General features: G+C 44.3%; 5 protein-coding genes across 8 annotated transcripts; 1 reads left to right on the top strand and 4 right to left on the bottom strand.

Annotated features, from left to right (window-relative positions):
• Positions 1–118: 118 nt before the first annotated feature.
• Positions 119–4,037, bottom strand: plin2 (perilipin 2). The gene is made up of 8 exons (XM_010887828.5): positions 3,937–4,037; positions 3,598–3,629; positions 3,108–3,303; positions 2,537–2,619; positions 1,970–2,288; positions 1,433–1,617; positions 1,076–1,186; positions 119–859 (listed from the first exon to the last, which is right to left on the bottom strand). Exons 2-8 carry the CDS (start codon positions 3,625–3,627, stop codon positions 434–436), a joined length of 1,350 nt encoding a protein of 449 aa, XP_010886130.1. The 5' UTR covers positions 3,628–3,629; positions 3,937–4,037; the 3' UTR covers positions 119–433.
• A 2,252-nt stretch (positions 4,038–6,289) lies between these two features.
• LOC105020648 (stabilizer of axonemal microtubules 1) lies at positions 6,290–10,090 on the top strand. Of its 3 annotated transcripts, none has more exons than XM_010887829.4 (4): positions 6,290–6,680; positions 7,212–7,394; positions 7,508–7,710; positions 7,920–10,090. In XM_010887829.4, exons 1-4 carry the CDS (start codon positions 6,631–6,633, stop codon positions 8,891–8,893), a joined length of 1,410 nt encoding a protein of 469 aa, XP_010886131.3. In that variant the 5' UTR covers positions 6,290–6,630; the 3' UTR covers positions 8,894–10,090. The 3 variants fall into 3 exon arrangements, with proteins under 3 accessions (XP_010886131.3, XP_010886132.3, XP_034146632.1); XM_010887830.4 differs by lacking the exon at positions 6,290–6,680 and adding an exon at positions 6,705–6,824; XM_034290741.1 differs by lacking the exon at positions 6,290–6,680 and adding an exon at positions 6,707–6,836.
• larp7 (La ribonucleoprotein 7, transcriptional regulator) lies at positions 9,366–16,140 on the bottom strand. The gene is made up of 13 exons (XM_010887831.5): positions 15,840–16,140; positions 15,321–15,542; positions 14,134–14,234; positions 13,946–14,029; positions 13,523–13,687; positions 13,308–13,416; positions 11,913–12,254; positions 11,415–11,556; positions 11,057–11,190; positions 10,757–10,872; positions 10,463–10,622; positions 10,175–10,266; positions 9,366–9,926 (listed from the first exon to the last, which is right to left on the bottom strand). The coding sequence occupies exons 2-13, from the start codon at positions 15,529–15,531 to the stop codon at positions 9,849–9,851; spliced, it is 1,734 nt and encodes a 577-aa protein (XP_010886133.2). The 5' UTR covers positions 15,532–15,542; positions 15,840–16,140; the 3' UTR covers positions 9,366–9,848.
• Positions 16,141–16,907: 767 nt separating this feature from the next.
• Positions 16,908–19,100, bottom strand: si:ch73-269m23.5 (ceramide-1-phosphate transfer protein). Of its 2 annotated transcripts, none has more exons than XM_034290553.1 (5): positions 18,859–19,100; positions 18,692–18,762; positions 18,276–18,493; positions 17,745–18,107; positions 16,908–17,249 (listed from the first exon to the last, which is right to left on the bottom strand). In XM_034290553.1, exons 1-5 carry the CDS (start codon positions 18,944–18,946, stop codon positions 17,021–17,023), a joined length of 969 nt encoding a protein of 322 aa, XP_034146444.1. In that variant the 5' UTR covers positions 18,947–19,100; the 3' UTR covers positions 16,908–17,020. The 2 variants fall into 2 exon arrangements, with proteins under 2 accessions (XP_034146444.1, XP_010886138.2); XM_010887836.4 differs by having other exon boundaries at positions 18,692–18,757; positions 18,859–18,940.
• A 489-nt stretch (positions 19,101–19,589) lies between these two features.
• LOC117593905 (proline-rich receptor-like protein kinase PERK12) lies at positions 19,590–22,004 on the bottom strand. The gene is made up of 5 exons (XM_034290554.1): positions 21,935–22,004; positions 21,502–21,549; positions 20,821–21,334; positions 20,170–20,306; positions 19,590–20,044 (listed from the first exon to the last, which is right to left on the bottom strand). Exons 2-5 carry the CDS (start codon positions 21,514–21,516, stop codon positions 19,937–19,939), a joined length of 774 nt encoding a protein of 257 aa, XP_034146445.1. The 5' UTR covers positions 21,517–21,549; positions 21,935–22,004; the 3' UTR covers positions 19,590–19,936.
• Between the last annotated feature and the right edge of the window lie 1,188 nt (positions 22,005–23,192).

Below are 23,192 nucleotides of genomic sequence, written 5' to 3'. Positions count from 1 at the left end.
AATCCTATGCCACTGAATTCAGCTTGTTCAACCGAACCCAGTGAAACACAATCAAAAACCCGGTTCCTGAGTATTTTCAGCTCTGGCGGACTGACATTTCAAGGCAGAAAGAGGCACCTTTAAATATAAACCTGTTTATTTAAAGGTTGTAAAATGATGGTGGGTATATCATAACGCATTAACATGAGACTTTGTCAACATTACAAGTGGTTATAACAGGATATTAAGCAATGTTAAAAAAACAGCAATATTAAAAGGCTTGGTGATGATTAAGAAAAGGAATTTGTATATTAGAGGTTATTGAGCAACTTTCACAGTCAGCATTTAGATTATGGTGCCCAACAGCGTGTCAAATCCACATTCTGAAAAACCGCAGGCTCTTCTGTGTAACGGGGGGATTATGGGATGTGACGGAGGGGCGATGAACAGGCAGCTAGTGCTTACAGCTCATCGATGTCATCTCCAGATCTGAACGGGTCGTTGTGTTCTGGGAAGTGGGGGGGGTTGAGGTGTTGGCGGAGGGTGGGGCCGTAGGGGGCGGGGTCAGCTGGGGGTAAAAGGGGCCCACCAGCCAGTTAAGGGGCGTGTTGTTGACGAGGTAGTCCATGACGTCGTCCAGGGACTCCTTCATCTTGCCCAGCTGGGCCTTGCTGCTGGCCAGCACGCCGTCCGACAGGTCCCCGAACGCCGCCGCCTTGCTGAAGCTGGAGTAGACCTGGGAGGCCAGGCGGCTGAGGGACTGGGCCTCTTCCTGGATGTTCTGGGGAAGGCCCTGCAGGCCAGACACCAGACCCAGGCACGTCGTCTGCAGTTGCTGGGTAAGGGAACGCGCCATTGCCAGGGTCCTGGACTCAATGTTCTGGAGGCACATGACGAATGGCATCCATTTAACATTCACTTAACATTCATTTAACATTCACTTAACATTCACTTATAAGGGAATTTCCAAAGCCTTGGACAAATTACCAGTGAAAGGATTGAACAGAAATCCTGCATACGGAAAACCACAACCAATACAATACAAATGGCTTAAAACGGCATTCCCATGTGGAGGGTTCTTCAGGATGGTCATTACCTCAGCCTCGTTGCTTCCTTCTTCCTCAGTAGACTTCCACTCCATCAGGGAGCTCAGTTTGCTTCTCAGCTTCTGGTTTGCTCCTTCAATATTCATTTTGCCATATTCAATCTAGCAAGGGTTGGGGAAAGAAATTGACAAAGAGTGTACAGCCAACATCTCATTGCTGCATTAAATACGGTTGCACTCTGTCAGTGCGGAGGATTCTTTTGAAACGGTCACATCCTCTCACATCCAGTCTTACAGAAGTCGACAACTTTTCCCAACCCTCTGTCGTCAGCTAAACGTCCATGTACTCTGGATACGGTACAGCTTAATCCCCATTTCTGTTTGTGTCGTTTAATGTCAAACACTCACCAGTTCAACAGTGTGGTTGAGTTGTGAGATGGACTCCTGGCTGCGCTGCTTGGCCTCCTTGACCTGGGCCAAGGCCCTGTGGTAAGCCCTCTTACGCAACTTGACAGACAGGGAGCCCAGGCGCACATAGTAACTGGGGGCATTCTTTGCTGCGTCGAATCCTTTCACCGTTTCAGCCTCCATTTCTGTTAAGACGAAAAGAGGGACGTGAAACAAACCATCGCTTTCAGTGTCTTGTAAAGTGATTTGTAAGGTCGTTATTGCGTAACAAGGGTTGTAGTAGTGTGTGTTTGTTCGATGTAGCATGGTCATGTCTAATGTAATTACACATTCTCTGAACGACATTTAGAGTTTCTGAGAATCAAAACAGAAGTCGATTAGCAGCCCTCTCTCTGGAACGCTGAGAAATATCCATATAAACGGCATAGCTAAACTGTACCAATGGCTGATAGCGTGTCATCCCGTGATTTCAGATTCCCAACAGTGAGAATCCAAAGTAAGACACTATGTTAGCATCAGAGCCTAGTTCTCACTCACCCAGCTCATCCTCTGTGCCAGGTAGGTACTGGTCCAGCAGGCTCTCCGAAGTGGTGAGGGCGGTGTCCATTCCGCTGCTGACCAGCTGAGCCACGCGGCTCTCCATCACCGTGTTCACGCCACCACTGACCGCGGCCCGGGTCATCTGAATGCCATCCTGGACCGCGGCCCGGGTCATTTCCACGCCGTCCTGCACGACACCCTTGGTCCGCTCCACCGCGCTGGTCAAGGTGTGCGACACGTTGTCCTTGGCGCCCGTCACTGTGACGGACATCACGTCTTTGACACCCGTCACCGCGTCTTTGGCATTGGCGACAATCTGGACGGTAAAGAATGGGCGGTGAGGTTGACATCTGAGGTTCCACTGAGCCCTGGCTATTGGCGGACCCGCTGACTGACTGGACATGAAAGACAGCCAGCTCCAATTGCGGGATGAGGCACCGATTTTGTCATCTAGGTCACAGGTCATTAGTCTGCCCTCTACGATTGAGCGACCTCGGTTCGTCGTGAAATGCAGCGTTGCATTTCCGTTCTGTGGAAATAACTGTGCGGCGAATTATCACGTACCTGCTCCGACGGCTGATGCAAGATGGGCAAGGTCTTCTCAATCTTGTCCAGACCTTTACAGGCCAGGTCATTGGCCAAGGCAACTGTGAGCAGAGGGAGGGGCGAAGCGTTGTGAGAAAATGACACACATTCAAGGTTGAGAAAGAGTAACTGTAGCGAAATGCAGGACTATTCAGTGTGACACTGCGAAACAAATGCTTCCTCGAAAATGAGAATTTTTGAGGAAGCCTTACTTGCAGTGTACTAGTTCAAGACAAGGCCGTAGACACGGCAACTGGGTGAAAGGTCGCGGTGTGGAGCAACAGCTCAGATTGTCTGGATTTCCTGCTGCCTACAAGTGTCTGACTCAGTCATCACATCATCACACTGCCTTGGCCTTTCACCAATAGTAATAAGCTTAAAATCCTGTGTTAAAAATGTAATTCTGCCAACTCAAAGCAGCGTACTTTGCTTCTGCTTTCAGATCCCTGGTTAATAACAATTAATAAAACAGACGAAACTCAATACGGGGTTCAACATGGATGAGAATATGCCAGACGTGGGAGATATGGAGATAACTGGAGATTCTTACTTTGTGGCTCCAGCTTGCCGAGGATGGGTGCGGCACCGTTGAGGGTCGCCGTGGTGATGGTCCTGACCCCATGCTCGGCTACTTCACACACAGACTTGAGGTACGGGTGGTTGTCCTTGTTGGTGCAGTAAGCGCTGGACACCATGTCATAGGTGGAGCTCACCAACGGTAGCCTCACCAACCTCTCAACCACATTCTAGTGAAGGACAAGTCGAAAATGGATGTCACTCAACAAAGAATTATCAGACGGAACAATGATTATTGTACAGACACCTAAATAGGCAAATTCTTACAGCACCAGTATAGCGTATGATGTTGTAAAATCCTATGGTCTTTGACAATACTGGACAAAACAAAGGATAATAAAAACGATTTACTCTACTATATCTGAACCTCATTACTTGTTCCTTGAGTTCTTTTTGTAGCCTATATTCTGGTTTGTCATATTTGATTTTTAAGAATTATCTTTTAAACTTATAAAATCACTAACCTGATTATTGATGACTTCAACCGTCTCCATGTCTGTTCAACAAAAAAAAAAGAAAAGTTATTACATATTTATGACAATAGTTCCTTTAAACAAATATGTGTATAGTGGATTATTGTATATGATCTGACTTTAATTAAACTAACTTGACTACTTAATCTACCCTACATCTGTTTGTAAATTACATACAACACACATGAAAATATAGTGCAGTGAGTGATTGAAGTAAAGCAAAATGATAGTATTAATTCGGACGACCACTAACTTTCAGACAGCTTTCCTCAAAACAAAACCACAGTTACTCATTATAGCCTTATACTAAAAAGTCGAAAATATACCCACCAAATCCGTTTGAATAAGTTTAGTGGTAACTCCAGTTGTTCAATAATTCCGCGTCTGGTTTGGTTTTCTTGTGATGGGAACAAGAGTTTTCATTTATAAGATTTTCTTCTCGCGATATTTAACCTGACGTAATCAACACGAAAATATCTAGGGTAAAGGTAACTGAGGGAGTAAGGGGAAGGGGATTTCCTACATTGATGACCTGCCATGAACTGCCACTTGAATTTTAATTGCCTATGATGTCAGACATATTGCGTGAGGTTGCTACTTTACAGTCAACCTCTTTATATCCCATAGATATATTTTATATTTATTTCTGTGATATACGACATACAACTGCCACATTTCTGCTTTTTCTTTTCTATGTTGTTAGTTATATTCATAGATGTATTTTTAATCTTGTTGATTGACCTGCTGTTGGAAAAACCATACTTCTACGGTCAGGGGTAACAAAATAACCCGTTTAGACGACACGATAAGTGTAATTCATGCTTAGACTTTGAGTCATCGTATCATGTGATTTTGAAATACTCAATACTGTCATGACCCAATGATTTGGCAATAGTTTTGGACTTAAAAACTTAGCACTGAATAAATATTTAACCGAAAATTATTTTTATGGATTGAAAAAATAAACTCTGTAGCCTATCAAAAGTAGCCTAACATGATATATCCTGTAGGATTCCTATTAGAGTTTTCATTTATTTCTTATAACATGTTTACAGGAGATAAATATGATTATTTTCAAGCGTCTCATACAGGATTTTTATAGGAATTAATCTCATACGTTTCTTTCTAAACGTCCCTTAAGACGTTTTAGGAATACATAGGCTACTCCAATATGAATCAAATAATGCTTCTAAACGGTTTTAGAATAATTTGGGCTTGTGTAAATAAGCACGCAAAAATATATATATTACACCATTCACAATGTTAAACCTAGGTGTAAACGTAACCAGCTAAAATCCTCTACCATGTCACTGGAAAAAGGTCGTAAAAGACGAGAACTGACCGTTGTAATTTGCTTATTGTGCTGTACTGGTCTGGACTATGATCTGATGATGATCATAGTTTTATAATCACGAAAGATCTATCATATCCTTTTAATACCATGACCCGATGAGCTGGCAAGCGAAGTACAAAATGTTTGCCAATAACAGTGAATGTAATCACTTTATAAGTTAACTGTGATGTCGTGGACCAAGAACAACTGAATGCGTTATGACTGTATTGATTCTGTTCGTAACACTGCCAGTGTAACAGTACTAATGCCTTGAATTAGTATTTTTACAGTCCTACAGGCTAAATATCATAAGCCAATATGGGATCATTGCTATTAGGAAAATGTAGGTGAGCCTTAACTTTAATCCATGAGAGAAGTAGGCTAAGCATTGTCCAGTAGCAATCGCACCATCAATGTGTAGCTTTGTGTTTTCGATGCACTGGGTTTTGCCATTAGGCTTATGGCTTTCATGTTACATGACAAACAATATTAGATATTTGTACAGAATGTGGTAGGTTTTGTAATCCAACTTGTATGTAAATGTTTACTCGAAGTTGTTGGAGAGTGAAAGCAGCTAATGACCTGTTGCGCTGCTGTGATCAAAGTTCAGTGTTACTGCCCCTGTGTGGACTATTTGAGACATTGCAGGTTAGGGTTGTTCATCCTTTCGAATAAGGGGCATTTTCTGCTAGGCTCTGCGAGGCATTATTTGCGATTTAATTAATTGGCATATTCCCAAAACAGGCTGAGGCTAGTGGCCAATCGCGGGAACAACCCAGGTATCAATGTCATAAAATTTGACACATCCAAAGAATTCTCTATGGTTAAACTGGAACAAGCCTCACTTATGACACAATAACACAAAGTTTTTTTTTTTGTACATTTGGAATTTTTCTCTTAAACACCAAACGATGATCGAAAATGCAATCATATAGCTGAAACGTCCAGTTAACAGCACCGACACAATGACCATTCAATGTTTGTGCCAGATATGCACCTGCGGGTAAGTACGAATGTTGCATCTGACTGAAGCGCTCATTCAGCGCTTTTCTGCTGCAATCTATTGCTTTTTTGGCTGAGAAAAGGCAACAGACGGACAGAACTGCAGATACCACATAGCCTAGCCCTAGGAGGTCACACGATGACTCAATGTCGGCTGTAACGTATCATTTAAGCTAGCCTACTCTCATTGGTAACATTATGCCAATCACTTATTTGTATTCCATTTCGTAACTGGTGTGGACATTTGAATGACCAATGCAGACATCTGGAATTTAGTTTATGTTTATAATAAACTATTTAGTTCATGTTTATAGTTTATAATGTCATTTTATTTACTCAATGTAGCTGGACTTGACGTTATCCACTTCCACAACTAAATCACAGAAAATATTTTAGTCTACTCTACATCAAAAGCATAACGCGACCAGTCGTTCTCATCCTCAAAGCAGCTTCTGTCTTCGCTCAACGCTTCTAGCGCGCCAGAAGGAGAGAGTTGAGAATGAGTGAATAATCCACAGGCATTTATTTTTAGAAGCGCTCCCGGTCGCTACGCACTTCATTTATAGCAAACTACAACACATCCCATGTTCTTATTGGTTAATAATTCAAACGATGCTTTGGTATGATGGATTGGAACACAACTCCCGAGCTCACAGCGTGAAGACGCACAAGCCAATTCCATAATCGCGATGTTTCAAACCATATCCAGGATTTGGAGATGTCCACCGATTGCAATTAGGTAAGATATATTCTTCAAGTTGGCTGTAGCAGTTCATACACAACGTCGATCGGAGTTCCTATATTGTCGTGCAGTGAGTGTTTGTTATATTCTGGTGATGGATAGAGGAATGATAAATCCTTGATGGAGTTGAAGAGAAACGGGGTGTGTGCTTCAGTAAGCTTTTATTTATTTACCTGAAGGCATGTTATGTTTCTTTCTTTATGCAAAAACATGGTCGTGAGCAGATGGAGCCGTATTTGATCCTTAACATGCCACTGTAATCAAGTTTTGGTTTAGAGTTTTGCATGTGTGTAAATAATTAAGATACTTTTTATGTAGCCTAGAGTTAACATACATTTTTCAAATTACACTGATAAGTTTAGCTGTGACATAAATTTTAATGCAGGCTAAAGGAGCATATAGAGGCAATACAATTTAAATGTTTTTTCTATTAAGGAAAACCACATTCAATTGCTGTTTGGAACACAACTTTGTCCTACAGCATATACTCAACAACACTCTTGAACTGTTCTTTCCAACTCCCGGCAGGAAGCACCACTGCTCACAAGGATCCCATCCAGAACAACCATGTGTCCTGATCCCAGACTGCATGCTCTCGGAATACCAGGAAAAGTACCCTGCCCACTGCACCACTGTCTTCCGGGCAGCCAAGAAGATGAAGAACGAGTATCAACCACCAGAGGGAAAGATATCCAACATGACCACTTTCAAGTGAGAGGCACTCCATTCACCCGATAAGTTATCATATTCTAGTAGAAAATACGAATGAGAATATTCCCATTGGTGTCGCGAGTCATGAATGTAATTTCATTCGCACCTTTCAGGTCAGACTATGTGGCCCACGAGGTAAACCAGAGGCCACCAAAGGTCGTCAAGGCGTTTGTGCCACCTGAAGGCAGAATGAGACACACCAGTTCCTACGCCAGGGACTACCCAATTCACTCCGCTCAGGAGAAGAACACCAAGACTATGTCCAAGGAGTATCGTCCACCCACAGCAAAGATGGTTGCTCAGTCGGAATACAAAGGTAACATTTCAGTGTCTGTAGGAAAAGCTTGAGATGTTCCCCACCTAATCCGATAAAAACATTAGAATAAAACTCAAACAAATTGTAATTCAAATGAGTGAATATTGACGCCAGCATTTAATCTCATAGTTTCAAGATCTTATTATTGTCAGAGATTAAACGATATCACTGATTTAAATAGCAATTTCAGTCCTGTCTTTTAATCCCAGAGGAATTCCGTGCGTGGCGCAATCAGAAAGTCCAACCGTACAGGACGTGTGATAATCTGAAGCTGAGCAACGGCAAGTTCGAGGGGACCACCACCTTCCAAGACGACTACGGCAATAAGGGCCTGGCTGAGGCAAGGAAGAGCTTCAAACCGCTCCCTGACCTCCGGGAGACCCTGTCATTCGACGGCGCCACCAACTACCATACGCAGTATGTCCCCCACCCGGTACAACCCAGGCAGCCCAGAGAGAAAGTCGTCCACAGGCCCTCCAGCGCCCCCCTGAATGGTGTCTCCACCTATAAGCATGACTACCGAGGCTTGCCGACCGAGCCTGTCAAGCCCTTCAGAGCCAAGGTGGCTTGGGAGAGAAGCCCGGCTGTCTTCAGCGGGATCAGCGAGTTCCGTGACCAGTACAAGGCCTGGCCCCTACAACCCAAGCACCAGGCCAACCCTCCCCAGGGCGCCATGGTCGGCCCGTGCCAGCTGCGGCCCTCGTCTGCCCATCCCCCAGTAGAGTCCTGGACAAAGATCGGGGAGCCCCTTCGGAGCATCTCCACTATGAAGGAGGACTACCGGGCCTGGGACTTGGTCCCCGCCCCCCCCGCGGTTTATGCCGATGTGCTGGAGCAACCCAAGGGGGCTTTTGCCAGGACCGCCACTTTCCGCTCGGCGTACACACCACCTAAGACATCGCGGCACGCAGTCTGTTTCAAGCCAGCCCAGACCACGGGCGAAGACCCCGTCGACCACTCCACCAATGCGACCAAGGAGATTCCATTTTGCCCAGCCCGCGGCGGCTGCCACCCGGGCTTTGAGTACAGCTCCACGGGGGCCGGAGGTCACAGGCTCTACCGGTCCATCTCAGTGCGGGAAACGGGGCCGAGTCAGCTGGCCACAGCCACGGGTGACAAGGCCTCTTACTCCCACAGCAGGAAGAGATGCATGGTCCCCAGCCGAGCCAAGAGGGCGCCCTAGAGTCCCCGACCGCCGACCCGCTCACTCACGGATGGCTAGCTAGAGGGGTTTCGTGTTTTCTTTCTATTAGAATGTATGACTCACATTCCATCCAGATTCATTTTAGCACCTCAGGTATTATTGACAGTTACTTACATAAAAATGCATAATCCTCATTGTACGTGTGATTTGACACTACGGATACGTAACTATGAATGTTGTGTAATAACTGTTTTCAATTTTATGTTATAGTAAGTACACAGTGTGGATACACGTAAAAGATAACACACTATGTTCTCTTCCTTCCGGCACATTCATAGAGCAGGGTGTTGAGTTGCACGGTTGTCCCACCTAGCATGTGCTGACTGTATGTCACTCTGGGTAGGATCTTCTGCTGAATGACTAAAATGTAAATATATAATGGTATTGCACCTAACGTGAGCAAGATAATATCACACAAGGCGGAATAAAAAGCAACACATCCATTACCAAGTCCACCAAAACTGATGTTTATTAACTAAAAAATATAGTTCAATTTCTTAAAAAGAAATGGTCAGTGAAATCATTTTACAGCAAAACTCTGGGAACATTTTGAAATCATATTTACAGTTTATACACATTCACATTGAATAAATGAGATTTGGGCAGCTCTCATTACGACAAAGTCTAGGAAAAAAGAGGACTATTCTCAGAAGTGAAGAAACTTCCTGCTTGTAGAACACATTAACTTTCTGGTGGAAGCCAGATCTGACAGAACGGCTCAAGAAAAAAAAAGAAAAAACATACACCATTACTTATTTAAATCCCTTGAAAAAACTTATTCTCTCTGCTCGTTCCATAGTCATGAACAGTGAAAGAGTTTCTCAAAGACAACATCCGTAGTAGAAATTACAAAATGGCGGAAATGTCAAGTGTCTCTGAGGAAAGAAACAAATTCCACAAAAAAGGACAGCGCAGTAGAACTTGAAAGCCTTGATCAGTCCTCCATGAAGCGGATGTGCTTAGTGGCCTCCTTGGCTCTGGCTATAATGATTTTCTCTGCTTTAGAAATGAGCTGTGGAAAACACATGAAAGTCAGTGAGGCACTGTGCTATTAACAGCACTGGTATAAAATAATGTTAAATGTTTTTAAAATAACTGTTCGCGTGATGTATCCTCAGAAAAGCATTTGAAATGGTTAAGAGAAGTTCAAAGAATAAAATATGTTTTTTAAAGACATTAATTATTTTTATTAAAACACTACTTTGAACAGCAATTGCATAAACAGTGTTGTGCCAGGACATATTAGTAGAGAAATACTACCTTCTCTGTCCCCCGTTTCTTGTCTCTGGGCCGGTTCAGCTTAGCTTGGCGATCCACCAGGATCTTCTGCCAGTACCTTTGTTCATGATCGCCTAGAAGCAGAAATTAATGAGCAAATGAACAAATGTCTGTTTCAGTGTGAAATCCTTCAGCCACATTCTTTACTTAATGAGCAAACGAAGCCAAATGAAACATTACAGTTCATCCCTTCATAAATGTGCATTCGACAGCTATTCCTTCTCTGCGCGGCCTCCGTCGTAGAGGCAGTTGACACTGAGTTGTCTTTACCAGAGAGAATCTCCAGCTGCCAGCCGTGTTTGTTCTGCAGCTCGGCGCGAGCGTCCATGATGGCCTTGGCCTGTGCCGGGGTCTTGAAGCGGACGTGACCTTCGGTGTCGCCCTCCAAGGTGTCAACATACACCACCGGGGACACCTCCGACAGAGCCTCCTGGAAACACCAACCCAACCGTATCACCCACAGCTCTTACTCCTTTTGTCACGCGCTTTGAGAAAAAAAACGCCAAAGGAGAATGTAGCGTTTTGACAGTTCATTCCACGGGGAAACATTCAACCGCCGTTTACCTTGATGACCTGTCGCCCAGGCAACGGCTTGATGTGAGTGATCTTCAGGATGCATCCACACTCAAACTGAGGACCAATCGGGGCCGTCTTCTCATCGGCCTCCTTGCCGTCCACCGCTTAGGAAATAAAAGCACAAGGAGACCAAAACACACCGGGAGGACTTAGTTTGTGCGAGGGTCACCCACTGTATGTGAACCGAAGCCTTTCACAGCTTTTATTCTGATGAGCACTCCGACTCAACATCTACATTATCTCCCTCCAGATAGCCGAGGAGCTATGGGGTCCTAACCAGGCGCTTACCTGGCAAACTGGTGTCCACGTCCCCCTTCCCTCCGGCAGCGCTCTGGTGGACCTTGGCGAGGCATGTCTTCAGGGACGCCATGCTTTTCTTTTGCAGGATCAAATACTCCTGCTTCAGGTTCAGCCAGTCCTTTCTTCCAAGCAGACAGCCACAGGATGGAGGGCAGGGTGGAGGAGACAGAACAACAGAAGAGGGGGAGAGAAAGCCATCGTTTTAAATGGAGCCGTGTGCAACGCCAAGGCACTGGGGTTGTAAAGTAAAGTAACTTTACTGTGACCTATGTAGATTACACTGGGGCTTTTGGTCTGACCGTCTAAAAGTTGTCTACTGATTATGGAGAGGCGTCATGGTTCTTACTTGGAGAGAACCCGGAGAGGAACGACCTCTTCACCAATCTTCACCCTCTCCTTGTGCTTCTTCTTCCTCTTCCTCTTGGCTTTTAGCAGGGAGTCGTCCATCTTCTCCTCCTCATCCTCCTTCTCCTCCTTGACAGGCAGATCTGAAGAACATGGCTAATGTCAGGGCTGGGTGCAAGCAACATCTCATTCATTCCACATTGAAAATTAATTAATTAATTTCTGCTCCATTTAAATGTTATCTCAAAGGGGGAATTACTACTTTTCCCCCCACTACCAATCTAGACCTACTCTGCATTTCCAAAGTTGAATAAATGTTATAGAAATGTAGGGTTATTAAGGCACCAAAACGTAACGACTAGGCCAACGGGTTTGCAGCCAGTGACTGTAACTTTGATTGAGAAGAGGACTCAGTATGTTTCCGGACCCAAAACCACTCCGTTAACGTATCCGTTTACAAGCTACGTGGGTGGGTTCAGCATAATAAAAAGGTCTCTACCCTCCGCGTCGTTTTCCTTCAACTCGTCTCTCTTCTTTCCTTCCAACTCCTTGCTGATCCTCCTCAGTTTGGAGGGCACGTCTCCCTGGGCGTCCCCCTCCGAGCCCCCCGATGCCTGGGACCGGCGCCTCTTCTCTGGCTTCTTGGCCGGGGGCGTGTCTTTGTCCCCGGCTGGCTCCTCGGCACCCACCGCCATGCGCCTCCTCTTCCGCACAGGCGGCTCTGATTCCGTTTCCTGTTCTTTGGCCCCTCCCACGGTCGCCTCTGTCTTTGACGGCGGGTCGTCTTTGGTGCTCTTCCTGGACTTAGTTTTCTTCTTCTTCTTTTTCTCCTCTTCCTCGTCTGCACACAAACAAACAAAGTCGATGAACAGTGGCACATGGGAAATACTGTAATATAATTATACATCACCGTTGACGGTTAGCTTACTGAAACACCACTGGCATGTGACACAGTCAATAGTGTGCAGTTCCCGACAGACTAATGACTGAGCCAAAAAACAAATCAGCCTTTAGCAGCTGACACGTCACTGTCTGGATTTAGGTTTTAAAAGCTTATTTTCCTTTTATGTCCTAATCCCTGTTCCATTCGAGTGTGGGGCATTGGCCGAGGCACATGGCCTAGTCTTTCATGATCTACCATCGATCAAGGGGGCCACTGACAAAGCTCCAACTCAGAGCGTCTACTGTTTGTGAGCAGCCTAACGTGTGGAAGAGTAGAAGAGAGAGGAACCAAAGTCCTTGGTTAAAAGTATGTGAATTGAATTAAAAGGCTACAAGAGACGTGAGTCATTTTTAGATTTAAGTTTGCTATAGTCCACAAACACACACGATGAGGGAGGTCAGACCGTAAAGAATAATGCCACAGCAGCACAAAAATGGAGGACTGATAAATGTAGGATAAAGGACACTGATAAATGTAGGATAAAGGACACTGATAAATGTAGGACGGTCTGTAGGATATTGGTAAGAAAAACAACCTATCGTTCTAGGCCTGTTGGAAAAAAATTTAAGACATCTTTTACGATTGTTTATTATCAACCGTAGAACAAAATCAATTAATATCCCTCTAACGGTATTAAATTATTAGCACATTTACATACTAGCTCTGAAGGCAAAATTGCCTCTATCCTGCTTCATGATGTGCAGACTAACCAAGCTCATGCAGGGAACCAGGAGACAGCTGGTTCCTCATCAGACTGTCACCTCTCTATACTACCACACATACAGCACTGCTCCTCCACCAGGGCAGAACACCGCCTCTGTCCTGCTTCATGATGTGCTCTCTATACTACCACACCTACACACTGGCCCTATCACAAACATACAGTGTACTGTTACTGTGCAATGTCACCATGGAGCTAACCGGTTGTGCTTAATTTGTGACAATACCCACCTAACGCTCCCGTGTTAAGAGACGGTGGATTGGGGATGGGCTTCCTGTTCTTGGTCTTGGGGAAGATTCCAGGCTTCCTGGGGGCGTCCTCTGGAGGGTTGTTCAGCATCTGGACAAGGAGAACATGGTTGGTTCTCTACCCGTCTGATACTTGACCGAACTCGTCATGTTTGAGTCGTGAACCTAACTGACGAGGAAGCTTTATGACATCTCACCTCTATGGATTTCTCTGCTTGCTCTGCTGTCTCAAATTCGACAAAAGCAAATCCTTTGGAGTGGCCCGAGGTTTTGTATCGGGGGACGCTGATGTAAACCACATTTCCGCACTTCGTGAACACTCGTTCCAGCCAGTCATGCGTTACGTTCCTGGGGAGAAGTTCCTGAGGAAATAAATGTGTTTATTCCGCAACAGCTGAGGTTTAGTTTATTTTGTAATAAAATTGTATTCCAAGGACCAAGTCATAACTTGAGAAACATAGACGTAATTATCAATCAATCACATTTATTTATAAAGCCTTTTTTACATCAGCAGTTGTCACAAAGTTCTTTTACAAAACACCTGGCCTTAAACCACAAGGAGCAAACAACAGTAGTGTTGAATTTCCTTGGCTAGGAAAAACTCCCTAACTATTATTTACCACATAGACAGTTCGGTTGTCTGAATCTTTTGGATCCACTCCAATTGGATTCTGCCTTCGCACTTTGGTTCCCTCTAGGTTGACCTGAAACATGCAAACAGACCACAGTGAACACCATGTATGGTTTCAATACTAAATCAAAACAGCACCCAACTGGAAAATGTAATATCTACAAAAGTCCACTTTACCTCAACAACAGAGGAATTTTTCAGCGCCCTGGCAATTAACTTGCAATCAGTGGTCAGACTCTTCATCCGGTTGAAGGATGTCAACACTGATATATCAACATCTGCAGAAAACAATTCTGCCCTTAATTCACAATAAACACAATACAGCAGGAACAGTACAAGTGATGCTAGATATTTTACAGTACCTCATCAAGACAAAGTGGATGGATGGAACCAAAACAGAGATTTGTGATATAACAGAAATGAATGATTTCTCAGGGAATGTAGAGCATGTCAGAGTTATTTTTGGGATTGTCCACCGCCGGCTGTCCCAGAATAATCCCCCAAGCACAAATGCCTTGGACCCATGTAGGTTGGTTAGATTGGCACCAGAGCATGTAAGCAAAGCGAGGAGCCGAGCTGACGTGGACTGGCTAGAGGGCGGACTAGTCAGTACCACGGCACAACAAACAGATCTGGGACTGGGACCGGATTTGGCTAATGGATCTGACTTCTAATGCTCTTTATGCCGTCTGAAAATGATCTCACCACAATAATCAATAATGGCCCAAATGTTGAATGAAATTGCATTTGAAATTGCTTCACCAGTGTTTTGTAGTGAGGTTCAACAGCTATTAGAAATGTAAGACAAAACGTCCACCGTGATGAAAAGGCCTGCTTGTCTTTATGGACAGGCTGTAGGTCTATAGTTGTCTTGTATAGTCTTGTGGTGTACTCTCAAGTGAAGAGTACCGTGTGAACAACAGTTAAACATAACCGTGGAAACACATACAAACTTACAGAACATTAAGGCGTTTTGTTCATTGTTTCTGTTAATATCACTTTCCTGTGGATATTTGTCACACATTTTGACCCGACTGAGCACAAAACATACATATTTTAGTGTATTTAAGTAGTACTGATAAGAAAAGTCATGGCCAATACCGAGAGCCAATATTCACATACGCAACTGGCCAATGTTTTGTCATTTCTGGACCTGTGTACCCTGGCATAAATTACATTTAAAAAATGTTGCTGGCCGATATATTAGTGCATGCCTACATTTAACAATCTGACAAGTCTGTGGCATTGGCAAGAAAATATAAAGGCATCAGCACGTTCCAAACTTTGAATCAAGCAATTGGACAAGGCACCTGTTAAGTAGCAACAAGACATTGACACCAAGGCTACACAATAAAACGACTTACATCCATCTCGTGATTCCTCAATCAGCTGTTTCAGGAACCTGTCCTTGTGAAGGTTGACATCCCCGAACCAGAAGTCCACCTGTTTCTTCACATCTGCCAGCAGCTGTTTCACACGTGACCTCTTCTTCTTCTCATTCTCTTTATTCTTCCCAGAGGGATCCATGGTAGATGGAGCATCACAGACAGCTCTTTTCTCAGTGTCAACCATCATGTGTTTACAACCTGTGTGAGTGGTACATGAGACACAACCTTATAAGCTTGTCGTGTGCACAATTGCAGCTCGTTATACTGTTACAGGGTATTGGCTTTAAGTCACCAATATTGTTAGAAGGAGAACAACTAGTCAAATGTTCATGTAAATTAATGTTTATATGCATTTAGTTGGCTAGTTAAATACATTGCCAGTTACTCTTGTTAGAACACTAACAGCCCACTCCCCTCTGCTCAATCTCAATCCAAATCCGCCTAATAACAGCATTTATGTTCCAAAATATTTTACAAACCAACAGAATACATTACCTTAATCTCTGCTGCAAGAAATAATCATTTAGCTATCTTTTCAGACCTCTGTGCTAACGTGTGTATTTCGTTTTCGACAACTGGTTGGTCCTCAGTGTCACACTTTCTTGACGAATACTTACAGCAGCTAGTAAACAGACTATAACTGTCTGTTTGCACACGAATTCCGGATATTATTACATATGTTAAAGGGAATTCTTTCAAACACAAATACTAGAACCAAAAGATAAATTCTTAACATATATTGACTTGTATTTCTTTAACCAGGCTTTCTTTCGGAAACCTATTTTGTCTCTTGTTGATGACGTGTCGTCCGCTTGGGGGGAGCGCAAAAACAGATACATTCAAGAAACTCCCAATCGAAGAAACGCCATATTGGGTTTTGATTACCAACGTTATTCAACTTATTGACGAAATGCATGTATTCATCAATGGTCTGTTTATTGCTTAAAAAATGATGACCAAATCCTAGTTCCGATTTTCTGACGATTTTCTATCATAAAGCTTCTTCGTCTGGAGACAGCCTTAATTCTGATATCTATCTAAACTGTCAGATACATAGCTGTGAATGTATGCAATCAAATTATATATGATTATATATGATATGAAGTGTTTAAATGAGGCATAACGTTAATATTTACCGACAATGTTTGTCAAATAGTAAAATCCCTAAACAAAAACAAAAGGATGGAAGGTTGCAAAAGTAGTGGAAGTAATTTAAAATCCCAATATCAATTGTTTTGATTTAAGCTTTAGGCTAATATATAATGTTCCCAAAATAATTAAGATATTTAACATTAATATTTATATTCCATTATCATACCAAAAGTGATGTTGTATAGTAAATCTAGTCAGCTAAAATATTTATGTCTCTGTCTAATCCTACATATCAATCCAAAATCTATTCCTGGAGGAAAGCAGATAAGGTGTTTATGTCCCCAATCTGCATCAAGAAGTCACTTAATAGTTCAATTGTGCTGTGGAAGCTAGTAGTGAGGCGTTGGGTGAATTCTTTGACAGCATAAGACACACACACACACACAAACGGATGCAGTCAGAAAAACCGTAGACACGTAAATAAATAACATGTTTATTCACTCCTTTCATCTCAGTGACACAGAGCAGGTATTCCAGGGATAGAGACACAATAACTAAGTGAGTGCGTGTCCGTATTAATCTGTCTAAGGTAGTTCCATCATGTTGTGTTGTGCCAGTATTTTCTGTGTGCGTTTGTGTACTTCTTTCATAGTGCTTATAACAATGTTTAGCACCGGGCCAATGTCCTCCTCCTTCGTAACGCACACTATGTCCAGGAACACTCTCCGCTCGGGCAACGCTAGAAACACCACCTCAGCCGCCCTGCGAATCAACCAGGGGTGGTGGGGAGCGAGGGCCACAGTGTACGCGTCCCTAGGGAACAGGGCAACAGTTAGTGTGTGTGTGTGTGTTATTGGGAAGCTGGCATGATCTTGAGTGATTCATGTGGGATTGTATTGTGAACATGGGTGGTTCGAACCCTGAATGCTGATTGGCAGAGAGCCATAGTATTTGAGAGAGTTTACCACGGCTAGGACAAAACATGTAAGGCTAGTTCTAATTGCAATTGTAATGGGTTTCTAATAGGAACAAGGTACATGGTTTATGTCCGATATATCACAGCTTAGAGCTGCATCCATCATGCTTAAAAACAGTAGCCATGGAATACACCAAATCCCTTGTGTCTTACCTATTCAATAATTCAGTGAGATTGAGAACTAAAATGTTTGTTGTTTTTTTGTCTACAACCGTACAACTGTACTTTTCAAAATGCTTTCATAGGTTTATTTTTTAGGGCTAAAGTTTAGGGATAAGGGCTAAGGCCAGTGTTATGGTGAAAGCGTGGTGTGTGTTGATTTGTTCTGATACCTGCAGAGCTCCCCAGGGGTACGGTACACTCCCCGTGCGTCCGGCCCCTCCCCTAGTCCCTGCAGTAGCAGGATTATCCAGAGGAGAGAACGGTGGAGCCGCAGCAGATTTCGGCAACCGGACCGCGTCTGCGTATTGAAGTTCACCAATCGCCTTTGGAGCTCTGACTCCACCATGGATCGCACTGAGCGATAACGGCTTTGCGATCCAGAAAGGGGAGTTTGTAGTCCGGCGTATTCCTCCCCTGACCTATGTTTCCCATAGTCTTCTCTCTCTTGCTGAGCAAGCTCTCTGATGACCGCAATCTTATCTTTGACCTTCTGAGAGAAGAAATTTACTAGAGAGCCAAGAGATTCCATAAACCTAGAGAGAGTGAAAGAGTGACGGACAATAATGCATGACGGGATGAAGGAATCTAATGTAGCGCATAGAACTTAAAACGTCTATGGTGTATCATGAGGTGCACATTTTAAAGGTGTTCCCCTTATAAATACTTTTTCTCTCTGTCTAACACACACACACACGTCGTACTTGATGAGTTCGTCCCAGCTGTCCAGATAGTGCTCTAGTAGGATGTCGTCAGGGTGCGTTGCCATGGAAGACGTCAGGTGGGACATGAGACGCCACACCTGGAACGGTTGACCCGGACACAGCCGAAGTTGGGCTGTGGAATCTAACACTACGCCCCCATCCGCCGGCTGTACCTCACTCTGCCCCTCTCCTGTGCCAGGACCAGCTGGGATGTCTGGCTGGAAGGGGAGCAAGAGAGAGCGAAAGAAGAGGAATGTACGAAACGGGTGAAGCTCATCCGTTCCTTATTTATCTTTATTAATCATTCGAATATATATATTTTTTTTAATACAGTAGGATATATGCATTGGAATGACTAGCACTGCTTTTAAATACATTTCCCCTAAATGTTGAATTACAGTGCGTGTGTTACTCACTGTTGGAAGGTAGAAGTTGAAAGTCAGACAAGGGTGCCAGGAGTTTTCACAGTCACCCATTCCGACCTGAGCTGAGAGAGACACATCGACACTATGTCACCGTGTACACACAAAGACACGCGGAATAACAGTTTCAGTTAAACCCTATAATGAATGTGGAAACTCACGGAGCCAAAAAGAACTGAGGAACAGCAGCAGAGCCGTTATGGAGGCTGGCAGCAAGTAGCGTTGAAGTCGTCCACACCGACACATCATGACAACACAGACGGATCCTGTCCTGGTGGACACACGCGCGATCTCAGTAGGAAACGCTCACATACCAGTAGTTAACTTTGTCCCCAGGCTCACTGACAAGAAATCCAGGTAGAAAACATGCTGCCTGGTCCCCATCCGTGACCCATCTCTCCAAATGCTCTCTATTCTGTTTACACTGTTCTATTTTTCCTTTCTTGTAGTAAAGTAAACACACTATTAAAGCCAGACCCCCTGGAACACTCTGTACTTGACCCTTTAACGTTTGACTTTTATCTCAACCACTGTTTCATAACCCTTCTATCAGCCAAGACACACACACACACACAAACCTGAGCACGTAAGGCTATTACATCCCGTATCTATGGACTCTGGCCAAAGGTTAGATGTTATCAGCAATATGACACCCACAATAAAGAGACAAACAAGTGTGATATGATACATTTTATTGTTTCTGGTTTCTAGAAGGATGTGCTTCATCACCACATAGCTGTCTAACATGAAGAGCACAGTGTGTGCATCAGTGTTTGTTACAGTTTGTGCATCAGTGTTTGTTACAGATTGTTACAGTGTGTGCATCAGTGTTTGTTACAGATTGTTACAGTGTGTGCATCAGTGTTTGTTACAGTTTGTTACAGTGTGTGCATCAGTGTTTGTTACAGATTGTTACAGTGTGTGCATCAGTGTTTGTTACAGATTGTTACAGTGTGTGCATCAGTGTTTGTTACAGTGTGCATCAGTGTTTGTTACAGTGTGTTACAGTGTTTTCTACAGTTAGTTACTGTGTTTTCGACAGGGTTTGCTACAGTTTGTTACAGTGTGTATTTTGGCTGGTTTGTGTTGGGGTGCAACGTTGACTGTTGGCAGTGGCACATGGCAGTACAGTGTTTGATAATGTACCATCCAGTTGTTGACTCCAAGTCCAGTGGCAGTTAATCACATTGACTTATACAGTAGCTGGTGTCACCAAGGGCCCTTTTCCTTAGTCCAACGCTATGTCCCATTGGATAGCCGGGGACCTGCCTGTTGTCTACCGTTGGCCATAGAGCCTAAGCGGAGCGACTGATTGGTTGGTCCTGTGGCAGGGGTGGGGCTCGATGTCTGGCGCATAGAGGGAGAGAGTAAAGTTGTCCGAGTGTGTTTTTACTAAGGTAGGTAAGTTCTCACACCATCCCACAATACTTTTAGTACTACAAAACACACACCAAGACCAAGATATCCCTTACCGTTATGCTTCTGCCCCGTCCAGAGAAGACAGTGGTGAGTCCTTTGGACGCAGAGACGTGTTTCATAGGACGGGAATGAGACTGACGCAGCTCAGTCAGCAGCTCAGGACTGGAGAGAGACAAGCGACCAGAGCGACCTACACACACACACACATTATGGTACACCACCACACTACACACAGAAGATCCTGACCCACAACCAACTTCTGTTCCTACTACTACTACTACTACCATCAATTGTACTCCCCCAACTACTACAGCTTCCACCAATACTACTACTCCAACTACTGCTCTGAATACTACTATGACTCCTCCTACTACTACTATGACTCCTCCTACTACTTTTACTATGACACCTACTACTAATACTATTACTGCTACTATGACTCCTCCTCCTACTACTACTACTACTACTACTACTACTACTACTATGACTCCTTCTAGTACTACTATAACTGCTACTATGATTCATGCTCCTCCTACTACTAATATTACTATGACTACTCCTATTACCACCACCATTAGTACTACTACTACTACTACTGTAACTACTCCTATGTTTTCTACCTCAGTAGCTGGAGACAAGCAACACATTACTCAGACTACACGATCATTAACACACAATGGCACTGCTCCAAAATGTACACTCACCCTCTGTATTGGTCTCGGAGGGGGAGACAGCCTGCACGGGGGAGCTGAAGGGGGATGTGGGAGAGAGAGGCTGTGGTGGAGAGGTAAAGGGGGAGGTGGTGGTGGAGGTAAAGGGGGAGACCTGGGGAGAGCTGGGGGAGGTGAGGACGTCGTCTGTGTCGCAGGAGACAGTTCTGAGACCACGGCTGGCTCTCTTCAGAAACTCTGCCTGAAGCAATGGACTGGACAGAGAGAGGGGGGGCGGAGGGGAGGACAGGGAGGACACAGAGGGGGAGATATGGATAGAGCCCCGGTGGGGTTTGGCTGAGTCGTTTTCGGGAGAAGCAGCTCTGGGAGCCCTCCTGAAACACTCGTCCTGGAGCTGGGAACTGCACATAGAGACAGGGGGAGTGCGGGAGACAGCTGGAGGAGGGGAGGAGGGATGGAGGGGAAGGGTTTGGGGTCGAGCTGATTCCTGGGGCAAGGGTGACGCCGACGATGTCATCGGAATGATGAGGACTTCTCCGACTGGATGCTGGCGTAGAGGACGAGAAAAGAGAGAGCGAAGAAGAGAGAGAGAGAGATGAAACGAGAGGCCGAAAGACAGGCAGAGAAAGGGGAGAGGGGGAGGGGTGTGGTGAGCGAAACTGCAACAGATGCTGTTTAATTTCCGAATTACACTAAAATATTCCAATATCTCACCATTCTTCTCTCCATGTCGGCAGCACTATCAGCGGGTGTCTGGACGAACTGTACACGGAGAAACACAGAGGAAAAAAAACATTGTATGCAGTACGCACACCACTAATCCAATCGGAGCCTTGCGCTCCTCAGAAAACACAGATCTTGGCCAATCGCCGACTGATGATGTTTATTGACAAGCGTTTAGCTTGATTTTCAGCATACAAAAATGAACAAAAAAAAACTATAATCCTGCTTTTCTCCGAGCTCGCAAAAAACGGCGTTATTGTGCTATACCCTCGTGACATTCAAGCCCGCGGTAACCTAGTTCATGATCTGCGCATTGAGAGAGGGGTCTTTGCCCCCCCCCCCCATACTTGTTTCTAGGGTAATCTGATCCTTGTTCTGTTTTTTTAAAAAGTACCAATTCATCCATTCATTACAGCCTACTCACCTGGCGCGCTCCAGCGACTATCTTGCATGACAGCTCAAGGCGCCCCTTACCGCTGCTAGCTTCGCTTGACAGCTGCTCGCACTACTGGACTTCCGTACACACACGGTCACCAAGCAAAGTTTGCCTTGGCCGCTGCGGAAAGGTGGCCGATTATAGTACCAAACCAAGCCCAATACTCATCCGCCATTCACACAAAGCCCGATTTACGCTAAGTTTTCAGTCCGGTTGACAGGACCACTGAAACGCGCACTGCTGCCAATGAACTACCAACACAAAAAAACACAACACTCTTGACCAGACTATACTCCGACGTACTGGTGTCTGTGCCAAATCCAGCCCTACTCATCTCCACTCTTTCATCAGCACGCATTAATAATTTACGTAGTTTACAGCTCGAGGTTCAGGGGTTGTTGCCCTTGGTTACCACTTGAAGCCCCCCTTTCCCCCCATATAATTACATAGACCATTCGTCAATGCCAATAGATTACCAGCCTATCACCATATAATATACCGCGGACACTGGTGGACTTTAGCCAGTTAAGCAGATACATGGGCGTGAGAGTGTGCTTAGAGGTTCGAGAAAAATAAAACCGTTTCATTCATTCACCTGGATGGAAGCATAATTAGATTCATTGAACAGTACGAGTACAACATGAAACCAGAAGTGCAAATAATTATTATTATAATACCTCTTGTTCTGTGTAGGTCTTCCTAAATAGAGAGACGTTATAAACAGACCTGTAACCTTTAGATAAACAGGCAAACTGGCTCCAAAAACCTTATAGAGTCAAACCCTGTTGATTTATACTGTGACTTAAGTACACTGTTCAAAATTTTGTTCACATGCTGCAGAAAATGGCACACTTCCAGACACTAGGTGACAGTAAGAAAATAATCAAAATGTTCTCCCTGGTCCTTTCTGGATCAACCTGGCGTAGTCCGTAAGAGTGGTAACCATTAACCACGTGTCAGAGACCCCATTGCATTTAATTTACGTGCATGGCAAAGCTAAGTATAAAGGATCAACATAAACACACAGTGTCATGAATCAAAAATGTTTAATTATTCATCATAATACAGCAGACGACAAAGACACACACACACACACACACACACAATTTTCAGAATCTGAAAGGTATGTATATTTCCCTCTCCCTGGGTCACCGTTAAAGATTGGAGTCATAGCCAGGAAAGTGACCATGTACAGACAGATGAGCCCCTAAAGAGTCATCTTCAGACACCTGGTAGAGAGAGAAAG

Source organism: Esox lucius, chromosome 24, assembly GCF_011004845.1.
Source record: "Esox lucius isolate fEsoLuc1 chromosome 24, fEsoLuc1.pri, whole genome shotgun sequence".
In the NCBI taxonomy this organism is placed as follows: domain Eukaryota; kingdom Metazoa; phylum Chordata; class Actinopteri; order Esociformes; family Esocidae; genus Esox; species Esox lucius.
This window is presented reverse-complemented; position numbering and strand designations above follow the sequence as displayed.

Coding starts and splice junctions, on each gene's coding strand:
- plin2 (XM_010887828.5), bottom strand. CDS start 3,627: ATGGAGACGGTTGAAGTCATCAATAATCAG. Junction 3,304..3,597: donor TTGAAGTCATCAATAATCAG/GTTAGTGATTTT, acceptor GTCCTTCACTAG/AATGTGGTTGAGAGGTTGGT. Junction 860..1,075: donor AAGGAAGCAACGAGGCTGAG/GTAATGACCATC, acceptor ATGTGCCTCCAG/AACATTGAGTCCAGGACCCT.
- LOC105020648 (XM_010887829.4), top strand. CDS start 6,631: ATGTTTCAAACCATATCCAGGATTTGGAGATGTCCACCGATTGCAATT. Junction 6,681..7,211: donor TGTCCACCGATTGCAATTAG/GTAAGATATATT, acceptor AACTCCCGGCAG/GAAGCACCACTGCTCACAAG. Junction 7,395..7,507: donor TCCAACATGACCACTTTCAA/GTGAGAGGCACT, acceptor CGCACCTTTCAG/GTCAGACTATGTGGCCCACG.
- larp7 (XM_010887831.5), bottom strand. CDS start 15,531: ATGATGGTTGACACTGAGAAAAGAGCTGTCTGTGATGCTCCATCTACC. Junction 13,688..13,945: donor ACAACCGAACTGTCTATGTG/GTAAATAATAGT, acceptor TTATTTCCTCAG/GAACTTCTCCCCAGGAACGT. Junction 11,191..11,414: donor CCTCTCCGGGTTCTCTCCAA/GTAAGAACCATG, acceptor TCTGCTTGGAAG/AAAGGACTGGCTGAACCTGA.
- si:ch73-269m23.5 (XM_034290553.1), bottom strand. CDS start 18,946: ATGATGTGTCGGTGTGGACGACTTCAACGCTACTTGCTGCCAGCCTCC. Junction 18,108..18,275: donor AGCTGGGACGAACTCATCAA/GTACGACGTGTG, acceptor CACTCTCTCTAG/GTTTATGGAATCTCTTGGCT. Junction 17,250..17,744: donor ACCCCTGGGGAGCTCTGCAG/GTATCAGAACAA, acceptor CCTGTTCCCTAG/GGACGCGTACACTGTGGCCC.
- LOC117593905 (XM_034290554.1), bottom strand. Junction 20,307..20,820: donor CTCCGAGACCAATACAGAGG/GTGAGTGTACAT, acceptor GTGTGTGTGTAG/GTCGCTCTGGTCGCTTGTCT. Junction 20,045..20,169: donor GACGGGGCAGAAGCATAACG/GTAAGGGATATC, acceptor TCTATGCGCCAG/ACATCGAGCCCCACCCCTGC.